At 41.1% G+C, this 15602-nt stretch overlaps 1 protein-coding gene across 2 annotated transcripts in view; it reads right to left on the minus strand.

Moving 5' to 3' along the window:
- Nucleotides 1-15602, minus strand: part of zgc:171482 (zinc finger protein) — a 59721-nt gene that overhangs the window by 13382 nt on the left and 30737 nt on the right. For both annotated transcript variants that reach the window (XM_005456503.4, XM_005456501.4), the window contains 3 exons: nt 14517-14694; nt 8677-8934; nt 1116-1212 (listed from right to left, as the gene is read on the minus strand). In XM_005456503.4, coding sequence (XP_005456560.1) covers nt 1116-1212; nt 8677-8934; nt 14517-14694 — 533 coding nt within the window. The remainder of the gene's footprint in view (nt 1-1115; nt 1213-8676; nt 8935-14516; nt 14695-15602) is intronic.

A 15602-nucleotide genomic window follows, 5' to 3' on the forward strand; every position in this document is an offset into this window, starting at 1 on the left:
CCACATTGTTATTTTTGTAATTCTCAAATCTGCTGGAACTTTCATTATATCTCATTTCACTCACATATACATCTGACTAATACAGCAACTAATGGGACCATCAGTCCTTACTCTTTGAAAGAAAATACCGCTTCTAATGTTGGAACTATTTTATAGTATATTTTGTGACAGTGATAAATACAACCCAAAATGGTTTTCCTCACACAGCATGGTAAAGTAAAAGTAATCTAAATAAGTGAATGTCAGTTTTTAGGCATTTACAACACAAGTCGGCTCTTGTCATTAAATCTATTTTGTTTTCTATTTTTGTTTCAAGTAAAGACTTTTATTAATTTATAATAAAGATGAGCATAGAAAGTGGATGATGTCACCCATTAGTTTGTGGTTTCTGTTCTGAAGCTAATTGTATTTGCATTGCATTTGTCTTGGTTTTACAAAGCAAAATGTAACCATATTTGGATAAGAGGGTAGAAATTGAAAGTTGTCAGCCTATGGTGGCTAGTTAGCTCTTGGTTAGCAAGGCACAACCTTTGGGGTGTATCAGGAAGGGCATCTGCTGTGAACATCTGTCAAACATGTATAGCAATCCACTGTAGGGACCTGCTTCTGAATAAGGAAGCAGCATTTAGCTTGAAAGTATCTTTAACTGGAATGCTAACTTTGGAAAATGAAATACAAACTTTAAACAAAATGTATTAACTGAACAGCACTCACATGTGAGTTGCCATGCTCTTAATAATGTATAACTTTAAACTGTAATATAGTTTCATATAACAACTTTTACAAATGGGAAAATCAGACACCAAACAATTGTAAAAATGCTTATTTTCTGCTTGAAAGTATTAGCACTGGACTTTGAGCTGGAAAAAGAACAGTTCAAAGAAATCAATAAAAGCCCAAAATGGCTATGACATTTTAAAATAATGCCTGAAATATACTTGCACAGTTACTCTATATAGATCCTATACGATGGCCGATGCCACTGGCAGCATTTACACCTCTGCAGGCTGCATTGATGGCGAAGTGTAGTTGCTTATCCAAGGAAGTGCATGCCAAGTCACTAAGAAGTAGAGCTGACACAGAAGTATAAATCTACTGTATGTTGTTGTACTCACTTGTTCTGGTGCTTGGAGCCCTGGAGGTGTGCATGATACTGCTCAATGGAGTTGAGGACCACACTGCAGACACTGCAAGAGTAACTACTTCGCAGCCCTAGAGAGACATGAACACATTATGTTTACTGTAAGTCACTTTCTGTAAGTATGATTTATAACAATCCCTAAAAGCTGTCATCATCATCATCATCATCATTTGGATCACCAGCTAGTAGTAGTGAGCCCAACATGAGCAACAATAAAAATCTGTACTGACACTAAGTAACAGTCTAATTTTTACCCTCAGTAGTTCTGGGTAATTTTCCTAATTAGAGTGCATCTGGAAAGAGATTTGATTAGACTGATCATTAGCAGAAAACCAGTTACATTTTTAGATCCTTGGATCAGTGCCCCCTTCTTTTTAGTGCCTGTGTGTGTGTGAGGGGTTCCTTTTTAAAACTTGCACTAGAAAGGCGGGTACCGCAGAAGAATTAGGACTCTAGGAATCAGAAACGAACAGCACAGTGGGATGTGTGCATGTCTGCTTTGTGTGCATGCACAGTTTTATTGTGTTGGTGAATGCAAGCTTGAGATGGTGCAGCTCAGACACAGATGTTAACTAATTAGAGGGTTTGCAGGTGGTCGCGATGAACACCCAAAAATAGATAGATGAATTTGGAGATACTCATGGAGTGGGGAGAAGGGAGATTTGGTGGTGCGGAGATGGGGATTAGGTAGAAGAAGTGAGTGAAAGAGAGGAAATATCCAGAGAATAATACCATGTTTTAAACAAAGGAGGGAATGGATAATGATTTATTACACTGCAGCATTGATGTAGCATTCATGCTGGGGTTTAATGATCACAAAAAAATGTGTATCCAAGCCCCAAAATAACGTCCCGTGGTAACTAGAGCACCAATTTTAAAATCTTCTTTCTTTTTCATAAAAGGAAGCAGAGGAAATGATCTCTCTGGGTAATCAGCAACACGCTATAATCGCCCGTGTTTCCCCTGTTAGAGATACAATGAAGAGCTATTTTTGTTTTCTCACTTTGCACACTGCAGAGCCGTCACTGCAGAACTTCACTTCCATCAGAAAAAAAATCTGCCTTGACATTTCGGGGTTGTATGACAAAAACAAGTCAAAAATGAATGGCTTGAAGCCTCTCCCTCTCTGTTCGTCCTTTTTTTTAATTTTAATTTTAATTTTCTGACAATGGGTGTGAAATTTTATTTATGCGGTGCAACTAAAAATTGGGGTGTGCCTGCTTGTGTGTACGTGCCCTTTTCGCTGCTGTCATTATCGTCCTTGAGGTTTATGACTTGTCTTAGTATTCCATCACCTTTTGACCTTTCGTAGCGGTAATTGGTGAAGTATGCTGGGAGATGAAGTTGTAATATAGTTAGGAGTGGTGGGAGGTCGTTTAGGCTTGGGCTAGAGCTGCATAATGTGGCATATCTACTCCCTGTTGCCTCAAGAGTCCCTTAGTCTCTTTCAGGGGTGATTAAGGATAAGCAGTCATTTACAAGAAAGCCAGGACTGAATTAGTTGCCTGAAGTAACTGCTGTCTTGGCTTAAATGTTGATATTTTTGCAACTATTAGGAGCTAATAACTAATTCTGTGTGTATGTGTGTGTGAAAGAGAGACAGAGAGAGGGAAAAAAAGAGAGCCGGCACATCTTCCACTGCCAAAATGTCATTACTTCTGTTCTCTCTAAATGAAAAGGCTATTAATTGGAGAAGCGATAATTTAGAAAGAAAGGAAAGATAAGTCTCTCTTTCTTCTTTCCTCTCTCCTCCCCGTAATTCTATACTGCTGCAAGGATTACATAAAGAGGTCTATTCTTTTATGTGTGATTATGAAGTGTGTTACATGTGCATGTGTACGCGTGCGCAGACAAAGGCAGCTTCCCTGCTTTTAGCCTGATTGATGTCACCTCCACACTGCCTGCCCGAGTAGCAGAGATGTACAATATGCTGCTGTTTGTGTCAGCGCCAGCCTTTTATAAAGACACGCGTAAACATATACACATGCACAGATAACGTGTTTTGGTTAATAAAGCAGTTCTGGCATAAGACCACACTGTGCCCTAATCCATGTTAATTACATGCAGGGAAAGTGTGTGTGCAACGGTAGTGACGGCAAGCAGCTCAGGGTTGTGAATGTAGGGGTTTTTTTGCGAGCATGAGCAGTATTTGTGAGGGAGTTCTAAGCCTTGTTAATTACACAAGAAGATATGCCAAGAAGAGAGAAAAGAGGGGGTGAGAAGCGCTAAGGCAGTGGGTGTGGAGCTGTTTGCGGCTGTCGTTTAACGTACAGAGCCTTCTGGCATTGCTGGCACCCCTGGTGTGGAGATGCCTAAACGGTTGTCAAAAAAGTAATGAGCTACATTTTGTGCTTAGAAAATTGGGAAAATTATGTTTGTTTCAAGAGTCTTGTTGCAGCGAAATTCAACATCCTGCTGCAGTTTCAGTGTGCGATGAATTTTAGCTTTCAGCTTTTTCACTATGTCCCAACTCAAGCAACATTAATGACCCATTTGGAGCATGATATTTGTGGCTCGTTCCAATAGCATGCGCTGCCAAGCTCTGACTGCAGCTCCTTTTTATGTGAGAGGCTCAGAGGGATTTCAGGTAGCGGTTAGCACTAGCAGTTGTGAAATCTAGTGTTTTGCACACACTTTTGGTGAACGGTGGGATTGTTTGAAGACAAAGAGGGAGGGAAATGGGCCTTGTACAACTATTGAACATCAAGTTTCATATGGATAAATTCAAGGTAGAGTTTCCTCTAATTTGCACTCACTGTAGGGTATTCATGTGTAATGTTATTCATGCTTCTTGTAGGATATTAGTTTATGGAGCGCTTACTACCCCAGAGCCTTTGTGCTTTAGTTTACCATGCGCTTTGCAAGATTAAAAATGAACTGAATCCAAGAAGAGCCCATTGAGATGCAATCGAAACTAACAGTCTGCAGCAAATACTTGACAGAGCCTCTCAAAGGAATATATCGCAAATACCATAGAAGAGAGGGGTTGAGATTTGGGTGAGAGTCAGATTAAATCCAAGTGGAATTTTACCAGCAAACTTTGAAGGACTTAGAGATAGACTAATTATTTTTGCAGCCAGTGTGACGGTAATTGGAGAGACCATCTGTTTCAGACAAAGAAAAAATTACCAGGCGCAGGAAACTATCTTTGTGAACTATTGCTTTTAAAAAAGGATTTCCAGAATCTCTTAGATTTTCCTAGTTTTCTAGTTTCTTCACTGTAAGCAACTAATCTTTCTCAAAGGTAGCTTATTAAGATGAAGTTCATGGATTTGAGGATTATTGCCGGAGTCGTTCAGTAAAACTTTTGAAAGACTCAGGTTTAGAAAACTAAACTTTATTTAGCCTTTTTGGCTAAATATACAAAACTGCTCATTTAATTATTGTTAAAATCACAATAATTGATTTACCAATAGAAATGGGCAGAAGAAATGGAAACAGGAATGCATTTAGTGGCATCTTTCTCATGTTTCATAGTCCAATATTTCATTTTATTTTCCTGTCTTTAACTGAGCTTTTGGTCGATAATAACTCCAGAGGGAAATACACAGGTCTTTAGCTGCTAAATGCTCCACTACATTCACCAGGGAGCTGCTTACTTCACATGATGTGTTGCTGGACAGGTAGTTGGTTTATCACTGGTGAGAACAGCTGCTTGCTGCTGCTAGAAACGACACCGTCGAGGGTGGTGAGCCTAAAGAAAGATGTGCCAGTTGCACTTTTAAACAACAACAACGAGCTGAAAAAATGGTAAAATGCTCCACGCTGCCGAATGGAGCTGAGTGATAATTTTCCATGTTCTTCAGTATGAGTCACTTTTCCACATAACACTATTATTTGAGCCCATTTTATCGCGTTAAATAAGACCTTTTGGGTACTTTTAACATAACTGAGGAAATATATCCTCAAAGAGTACTTAAAAAAGCCTAAAAGTATATACTGGTTTTCTGTAAATTTACTGCTTTGTTAGATAAACAGTTTTTAATGCCCAGAGCGAGCTGGTATTCAGACCTACGGTGCTTACACTACATCATAGTTATGTGTTTCTGCATGTAATTCTGATGTGTGACTGTGTCACAGTAAGTGGGAGAGGAGGTCAGCTCCGTCTCACAACTCTGGCACAGTCATCAATTACACACAATTTTCTCTCGGCTTTAGTGCTTCACCCTCTCTTGGGTCCTCGCACACACATATGCAGACACACTCTCCATTCCTAGACGCTTATCTCACTGCTTCTAATTCTCTTCGGAGTCTCCAGAGAGCAGAGACAATGCGCTGGCTCTGTCTTAAGGGGTTTCTCCCCCTGTCGTGATTTATGTAAAGACACAGCCGAGTCAGCCGGGCCCCATCCCTCGTCAGTAGCTACTCCCTTGTCCACCACTGTAATCCATTTCCAAGGGTTTCACCTGGCACCTAGCTGTGGAAAGTCACGACATTCTTGCTTGTGTCACGTCTGTGCAATTACACCAGAGAAGTATATATAAAAAAATAAGAACCTGGATGTGTTTAAATGTCAAGAAGTCTTATGATAAGTTTCGTTCATGGCCACAGGGGGATGAGACAACACAAGTAAAGGTCAATATCATCAATAGGACACAACATGAAAACACAGGAGGCAGACTCTGTAGCAATAGTTTGGAGAGAAAGAGAATATTGGTGTGCAGATAATTCACCTGTGCCTTGTGGGGGAGATAATAAGGATGACAGATGAGACATGATGCCAGATTGGACGCCACAGTGGTTTACACAAACACACACATTTAGACACAACCTAACCAAAACAAACACTGAGCATGGCAGAAGGAAGGAGGTGGGAAAGAGATAAAACGAACGTAAAGAGAAAACTATTCCACAAAGGGAAAATGAGGACAAAAGGACATAGATGAGTCTGTGCTTGGCAGAAACCAAATTCCGCCTTTCTCCTCCCCCTCCTGTGCGTATTTTGCTTAGTTCAGCTGCCACCTCCTGTTCGACCCTCCCACTGCGATTACACTTGATACACCTGTGACTTCACACCTTAAGTGGTGATAAAAGCCAATCTGACGTGAGAATCTTGGACCAATGGAAATTCGTCTAACTCAAGAACAAACGAGTACAAACAATGGAGCTGTAGTGAACAAAGCATTCCAGACTAAAGGCCTTGGAACAAACACATGATTGACGGCACGTATAATAAATCACATCAACAGCAAGCTCACTTAGAAACCTTCGACCCGTTCACTGCCCTTGAAAAGGAGACATTTAAAAGATTTTGCAGTGCAGCCTTGCTCTTCAATGAGGACGAGTGTCTTAAAAATAAACAAAATTCTAATTAAATAAAAAAATGTTTTCTGTGGTTACATTATGAAATTTGGAGTCTGTGGGATCTGGGTCACAGTATGTGAATGGAGGATGATATCTAACATGACACCACTTAAAGCCTCTGAGCCAGTGTAGGCGGCAACATGACTCATGCTTTTAATATGATTGGCTTCTTGAGATGATGATTTGTGTCATGGCACCTGGAGCATGCGGCGAATGGCACTGCTGCGGCTTCACAAGTGGATTTATGTTTGTCACAGGCTGTGTGCTGTGTGGTACGAGCGTGCGTCAAACTTGTATGTGTGGCATAGAGGTGTCGTGTGGCACTCATGCATGCATGTTGGACTCCTTTGCTGAAGTAGGATAATGTTTGGTGATATTGGATGATATCACTCCTAAGAACCCGAGAAGGGAAAGTGGTTTCTGTGCCAAATGCTATTCATAATTTAATTAAAGTACCCATCTGTTAGAAATATTTGTGTGAGTGTTGGAATTATTGCCCCATTATCTCCACATTTGCTTGTTTACTTTACTAATGTTTGACCATTTCATGTGTCATTTTGTGTGAATCAGCACACACACACATATATATAAATATTTTTGAATGTAATGTGGTGGCTTTCACCTGTTGAGCCTTCTCTGCTGTGCACTGCATTATCTCTTAAGTATGCTTTTTGCAATGTGACAGGAGACGCCCCCCCAACACACTGCAGTGCTAAGACTAATAAGTGTGAAAACGGTGCTGTAATTCAAAGCGCCCAACCCCAGACAACCGGCATTGAAGGTTAGGTTGCAGCAAACGGAGTGGAAATTTTTCACAGTAAGTTGCAAAGAGCAAATATTTCTTTTGGATGTAGAAAAACAACTTTTATAGAGCAACTTATTTAATCTTACATTTACATGAAAATGAAATGGTCAGGGTGACTCTGTCCTTTGTATCTTTGGTGAGTATTTCACAAAAATGCTGGCTCCTATACTTCTTTTTGGACCCATGTTACTTGTAAATTAACCAGCTTTTTTAAAACTCTTACTCAAGTTAGTAACATGAGCTTTCAAGAAACCATCGGAGAAATTTGCACAATGTGACTTGAGTGATTTTCTCTGACTAAGTCTGCCTAAGGTCTGAGTCATGCAGGCCTAGAGACCCGCTGGCAACTTCCAGTCGTTAGGATAATTCACCAACCAGTTGGCGAGTTGTTGCTGGAGGCTGTTGGCTTACTATTGGTGAAATTAATTGCAAAAATCAATTTCCCCAATCTCTCCTTGTGATTGCTTTGATTGCTAGCAGACTGCTGCACTCCCCCAAAGTTTACATGAGGACACTGACTTTTCTGCAAACACTCTCTATTTCACTGTCTGACGTGTAGTGAAACTAAAGAAAAAGAAAGAAAAACTGTCAACGAAGAACTTTTGCCTTCAAAGAAAACGCAACCAACAGTTTGCAAGTCGGATGGTCCCCCTTTGCACAGTTTCGCTAGTGGTTAGCGAGTAGTTAGCAAGTATTTGCAGCATAGCTGGTGTCTTCCATGCAAACTATGGGCAACTGCTGTAACCGTTTTGCAAGGAGGTTTCTGTTGCATGTTAGTTATTGCCAGTAACCTCCAGAAACCACTTACCAATTGGTCCCAGAATATATACTTTTCCTTAGTGACTAGTGGTTTTCTGCAGCTGTAGCAAACAATTTTACAGCGACTGCCAGAAACCTCCAGCAATCAACTGGTTGGGGAATAAACATTTTTCGTAATCTCGTAATCGGTGGTTGCCAGATTGCCAGGACTAATAAAATAGACATAAAATCTCTTATACATTAAATAGCTACTCACATTTGTACACTTCACATACAGCTTTTGACATATACTGTTGTGTTGTGACCATCAGTGAGACAGATACCAGCAGTAGGAATGTAGAGGTAGTTGATTTAAAGAAGCAGCTTTGGTTAATTCTTGCAAAAACACTGCCATGTTTTTCTCTAAATGCATGTAAGCTGGGATCTCAACATTAAGTAGTGCTGATGGTGCTAAATTTATCAATGAGTAACTGGTTTGCCTTACCTCAGTTTAACATATGATATGTACCCCCACACTGAAAGGCATATGAGCATTTCATGAATCCTCATTCACTGCTGCACATCTTGCATCTGATCTCCCACTTATCGTCTTTCCTCTGACAAAGTCGTAACACCCCTGCTGCCCTTCATTTGCCACTTTTGCTGGGCTTGGGTCCAAGAGGCTGACCTGTGCTCTCTGTGGCATCCAGACTGCCTGCTAGCTGCTCCAGGAGGCGTGCCCTGGCTGCATTCCTGCGGTGTTTCTTGCCCTCGTAATGCTGCTGGGCCATCAGAGGGTTGTTGAACCAGGCTCCACACAGACAGCAATATTTCCCAGCCTCTCTCCCACCATTTCCACTGACCACCGCCATGGGCCAGGGTAGGGCAGGTGGAGGAGGGGGGCACGACGCGGGGTCTGTGGGCAGTGGGGTGGAAGGGGAGGAATCTGGAAGCGGAAGTGAAAAGATAGGAGTTAGAGACAAGTCAAGGGTAAGAGACTGTAGAGGGAAATGAGAACAGGAGAAGGAAAGGGAGAGTGAGGGAGGGAGGATATTAACATGAATTCAAATGCAAATCGAGCTCTAATGTGAAAATTACATGAAATGAAAATATTTTCATGAAACTCGTTAACATGAAAATGTGAAGCATTTGCACAGATTCTCACGCACATACTCTTCGCAGACACATGAAATCTCAAATACATGCTTGAAAAACCACATTTACATTTAAAAACTCTGTAATCAGATTGTACTCATCAAGGCTGAGAGCAAAGAGCAAATGGATTGCTGTGAGCCACATATGTGGAGCATAGATGAGGGCTGGAAGGAGGCCATCTGCACTCCGGGGTCCAGTCTGCAAGTGTTAGAGACTGGCTTCTGAACCTTCCTGTTTCATCTTTTTTTTTTCAACCTGTACTATTTCTCCTCTCCTGTCTTCTGCAAGGGAATAAAAAAAAAAAAAGAAACGGCAGATTTCCAGGTGACCTGCTACTCATGACATGGCACTGGTTACCATGGTGATTGCCCATTAATAGCTAACAAGCACTGACATGTCCACATGACGGGGTTGTAGCTCTCACAGCGAAGACTGCGTACACGCGTGTGGCTACTCGTGCGTCTGTGTGAATGTGGGTGTTTGGGTGGCGGACTGAATGTGTAAGCCACGCTTAAGAAAACGTGTGAAGTCTTGTATATGTGTGCGTGTGTGTGTGTGTGTGTGTGTGAAAGAAGCTCCAGAATAAGCTGTTTGCATGTGTAAGGTACAGTATGTGTACCAAACAAATCATCCTGAGAAGGGATGGTAGGGAGGGGGTTATGTCCACAGCCAAATTGCGTGAGAGAGCACACAGTGCCAGATGGCATGTCCAAATGTGCCGATTTGCCATCCACAATGTGTCAATGACTCTTGAGTTATACTGACTGTGAGTACACAGCCCGATGCCGCACGTTTAGTTCACATTTTATATCACAAACAAAAGCCCACTCACACATGCTTTGAAGCTCAGATGAGTCATATCACTTCTTTCACAACAACCATCGTCTCACTGCTAACAAATGCCCGCATGAATCCTTGACCAGTGACCACGGGTGTGAGGTGGGTTCGTTTATGTGTCTTTTTTAGTGTGGGGGCCTGCGCCGGATTGACTCCAGCCCTTCGAGCTGATTGGCTGCTCATACCTTGATGTGTCTTCAGGCTCTGTTCACATAGTTACTGTATCTATGGCTGTGTCTCTGTTCATCTCACCAACCACACCCACTCACATTCCCTTTGCTTGTGTTTGCCATCGTCTCACTTTCAAAACTCAACCCTGCAACTCTCTTACTGTCATTTTATTTTATTGCCGTTGAGCTCAAAGGCAAGTCCATCATCAAATCTCCGGTGTAGCATTCATGTGTGCTTGCGTGTGCCAGTGCGTAAATGACACTCCTCGGTTCTGACAGCTCTATGGAACTGCATGTGATGAGCAGCAACAGGGAGAGACCCTGTGATGTTTTTTCTCCTCTCTATCCCTTGTTGCACCACCACTTCTCCTCTCCTGACTGTGATCTCTGCACACTGGAGCAGAAATAAGTGTTTTTCACAGAGTGGGGCATAGGCAGTGTGCACGATAGTGTGTGTTCTGGAGGAAGAGGTGTTGGGTTGAAGTGTATGGGGATGTGATGTGCATCGGGGAGGGAGCACAGGTACAATCTCTGCTCTCTACCGCTCAAAGGCTTCTCCAACACACATGGACCCTACAATTTCTATCCTCACCTTTGTTAATGTCCAAGTGTCCTGAGATGCAAGTGAATGCCATGAGTGCCTGCGTCAGTCATCTTGCCTCTGTGTTTTTCTAATGATTGCGCGTGCATGTGTGTGTTTCTATGCCCATGTGTGCCCAAGCCTGTCAGCTTGGCTGTGCATCTTCTGTGGCGCGCTCATCTCGGAATGATCGTGAAGGGTGCTTTTTGACTTTAATCTCTCCTGAAATCCTCTTCTTCTCTCCCAGGTCACTCTTTCTCTCTTCTTGTTCTCTTGTTTCTTTTCCTTCAGGTCCTACTGTCACAAAACGAAGCAAACTGCACGACAGTGCCTGTACAGAAGTGACACTTTCCCCAAAAGTAGGCCAGAGTTTAGCAAAAGTCACTCAGGGGCTTGATTATAACACTCCATTTTGTAGCGATTGTGCCTTTATAGCTGTGTGAGTTTTCCCTTTGAATCCAATTTGAATCACATTATGTAAAGCTCCCCTGGAGTCAACTTAGCAGCACAGACACTTAAAAACACACTAATCTTGAACAATCATGTGCTTCAACAAAAAAAATATCAATCAGTAGATGTCTTGATTTGTTAAGAACACATTTCACTAATCAGGAGACTTTTATAAATTAATGTCTGTCTGTGTGCCTCATCTGCTAAGTTTTACTTCTTGGGCCTCTGGCGTGTTGCCATTTTCAAACACATTTCCCCCCGAATCCCAGGCTAGTAGTTTTGACTGAACCATCACTACAGCTGTCCAAATCCACTTCAGATAAAAAAATAAAGCCTTTGAAGTAAAAATAGTTCTCAGTTCAGTAAAACATGTCACAAAGAGGGGATGTATACGAGCAGAGGTGAGAGTCTATTTGACAACTGAGTCATGGTCTCTTGTGATGACAGGCTTTGTGTGTTAAGATCAGCAATGAGAACCTATAGATGCATAGCTTAGCATGGAAGAATAATAGATTGTGTTCTGTCTATTATGTATTGCTGAATGCTATACTGGTGCATCAAGTAGTCTGGTTGAGATTTCATGATTGAAAGGAATTTGTAACATACCCTTTAAATGCTAAAGAGACAAGATGCCTAGTGCAGCGGTCTAAGAGCTTTAAATGTGTTATATTATTAACCAGAATAAGGTTAACACTTCTGATTCAAGGTTCCAAACATATGATGTAAAAAAGAATATAAGCCAGCAATAATTGATTCAAACTCTGTCAAATTGTGAAACATAGATGTGTATAAGAGCCCACGTGCAGAGACAGCATCCCGTGAAGCTCACCACTGATAGCATTTAAAGTTGTTGCCACAAAAAACACCATCAGGACAGAACATGTTTTTGCACTGTGCTCACAGAGCTGGGCTTTTGGAACACCTCTGCACTCATCAGGATCACTTCTCTTACCAAGTCAATCGATATCAGCATTGGATATTTTAAAGAGGGTTTTTGTAACCAACAACAGTGTGCAAAAAACTTGCGCTATCCCTTACTTCTTTATATTTTCCTAGAAAAATGGGGAAGAGGTGCTGTGAATTATTGAAATATGTGCAAACATACATGCAAATAAGGCAAAAACTGAGTTTGGACTATTCTAACAAGCTTGTAAATCAACATTTGGTATGATGACCTTTATTCTAAAACACAGCCTGAAGGCACGCTTTGTTGTAATTTCTTTAAGTAGTCTTCATGAATAGTTCTTGAGGATTGTTGAAGGACATCCAAAGACCTTCTTCGGATCTTGGCCGGGTTTAATTGCGTTTGCTGTCAAGACGATCCCTCACTGCTTCAATAATGTTGTATAGTGGGTTTGGGATCATTGCTAAGCTCAAAATTTTTTGTTATTTTCATGATCAAATCCTGGCAGATTTCTTCTATATTAATAATGCCAACAGTTTTAACAAGAACCCCAACCCCACTGATGAAATGCAGCACCAAACAATGACAGAGCCTCCAGCATGTTTTATAGATTGCTGTCACTCACTATTATGCCTCAACCATTCTTTTCTGTACATATTGATGATCAGCCAAATATTTAAAATTTGGATTTATCACTCCATAAGACAAGTTGACACTGATTTTCAGTCCAGTTCTACCTACTTTAATACCTCATACCATAGCATTTTCTCCTTATTTCCTTTCCTTAATAAATGCTTGTTGACAGTGAATATTAGATGGTTTAACTGAAGTGCCAAACACATCTCTCAGTTCCTCTGTCAGATCTTTGCTTGATTCTTTCCTGTTTCTTATGGACATGACCTGAGATATGGTTCATCTGCATTAGATAGTTTCATAGACTTCTTTTGTTATTCAACTTGTCTAGTTTCCTTTGTTTTTTTGCCAAAATATGCCAACCTTTCAGAAAATAGCTCTTTGGGAAGCATCTTGTTGGTGGTTTTTGAAAGAGAGTGCTAATACCAAAGTGACTAAAGATACTATTTTACTTTCATTTTTACTATGTAGACACAACAGTTTTTTTTTTTTTTTTGCTTGAATGAGTCCGCTTAACAAACAGTCAAAGAACAAAATAAACCAAAAAACAACAAAAAACATTATGAAAATGAGTGAAAAATCAGCCAATGTTTCAAAGAAAAACTTTGAAAGAAATGAGGACTGGCTCAAGGCTTTTGCACAGTACTATAGCAACGATGAGCGCATGACAGAAGCATGTTAGCTAGGGCATGTTAGCTAGCTAGCTTGTTAGCTGGTAGTCTGTTGACTACTGGGAGGGGCTTTGTCTCTCATCAACAACAGTAAAGAAAGATGGAGGATGAGGCAAAGAGAGCAGAGATCCACCAAAAACAACTTGTGACCAAGAGCAGAGCTGTGTCTGTTGTTTGTTGCTTAAAGGAACAGTTTAATGCTCTTTTTACTTTGCTGTCCAAAGCTCAAAGAATATTTGGACACTGCCTTGACTTCTTCTGCTGCTGTGACTGCTGTAACAGAAACAAAGCACCGTGACTGCGGTTTTCAAACTTTTTGAGGCAAGTCAATATTTCAAAGCATGCCCATATTCATATCTGTACAAAACAGCTTCTGTGTTGTTGGGCACATCTTTAGTTTTTCCTTTCAATTTTATTCTCAGTAGTTTCACTTTGGACAATCTATTTGCTGCATCTGGACCTCTGACATGTAATTTTCTTTTTTTGCAAGACTTGCCTGTCCACTACCATATGCCTTGCCCCTTTCCAATTATCAGACAACAAAAGTGCTGCTGCGTGTGTTTCAAATCCAGCAAGCTTTTGAAATGGGCTACGTTTCTGTCAGAATGGTTGTTTGGTTTCCAAGAGCCTCTTTATCTTGCCTGGCACTTTCTTAGCATTAGCAAACTTCTCACAGGTGATGCATTTGAATGGTGTTGACACCTCAGGTCTTTCTGTAGCCAAGAGACATGCAGCTTTTGTGATAGTGTCTGCTGACAGTTTTTTTCTTTTTTCTAAAAGTTGTGTGTCTTCTGCAGTGATAGGTAGTTACTCCACACAAGAAAATGATGTGTTTTTTCCCCCTTATTAACTTCCTTGGTGTCATTCAGGGCCTTTGATGTATCACACACGGATAAATCCCACCATCCAGCAACTGTAAAATGAGACTGGAGTTCCCTTCATTTATAACTATGGTTGTCATAAAATCTCACAGCACACCAGGATTCGGCTCAAAGGCACACTAGCGTGCCTTACTACACCATTTGCAAACTTCTGCACAGCTTTAGTACGTTAAGTTAAATATCTGAGTTTAATCTTTATGTAAAAGTCTAACACAGGTCAATATAAAAACTAGACTGCATGCGATACCTGTGTTTGTGGGGTTGGCTATGGCTGTGGGTACACTGGGTGGCTCCCCCAGCACCAGGCGGACTCTCTTGGCATGGGTTTTGCCCTGGTAGTGGGACTGTGCCACAATTGCAGAGGTGAAGAACATGTTACACAGGGTACAGCACTTGTTCCTGTCCACTTCTGTCTCTGCACAGTCCTGTAGCAGAAACAGAGGAAGAGAAATGGTAAAAGAAAGTGTCAGAAGGGTGAAGAGAGGTGTTGAGAGAGAAAAATAAATCAAAGTACAGGAGAGTATAGCGAGTGGAGAGGTGTAGGCTGATGACGAAGGGAATGGTGTGAAAAAAGGCAGGGAGAGGTAAAAGTGAGAAAAAGAAGAGAGATGGGGGGAAGGAAATGGAAAGATGTAGCCTTTACACTGACCTCACTGGGCTTTTTCTCTCTCACTTCCTCACACACACACACACACACATACGTGCACACATGAAGGCAAAGAGAGGACTAATCAAATATTCATCTGTCTCTCTGGGCTGAGATTGTGGCTTCGGCCTTTCACCGCAGCTGGTTCATTACTAATGATGAGGGGGAGTTGCTCCCTACGGAAGAGTGAGAATACAAACAAAAAGACCAACCAACCGCCTGATTGACACAAACATGCAACCACACACACACACACACACACACACACATACACACACAGTCATTCTTTCATCCATCAGAGTATGCTGACTTGCGGTTAGGCAATAAACACTTGCCTAGTCTTAACCTAAATCTAACCTAGCCTCAACCTTAAACCAATCCACACAGAGGGACTGTGATGATACATTTATGTACTCACAGGATGAGTAATACATGCATGCATGTATTTTACTTTGAGCCTTGTCCTGAACACTCAGAAACACTTTAAAGCCTACTAGAATGTGCAACATATCACACATATGCTGCAAATAACTGTCAATGTCAGTCTTTGTGGGATATATATACATATATATATATATATATATGTATACATGTATACATATATATATACATATATATATATATATTACACTGACCTCACTATGTATATTTAACAGGGACATAGAACAGGGACAGGTCAGAGTAATA

The sequence above is a fragment of the Oreochromis niloticus genome, linkage group LG13 (assembly GCF_001858045.2).
Source record: "Oreochromis niloticus isolate F11D_XX linkage group LG13, O_niloticus_UMD_NMBU, whole genome shotgun sequence".
NCBI lineage: Eukaryota > Metazoa > Chordata > Actinopteri > Cichliformes > Cichlidae > Oreochromis > Oreochromis niloticus.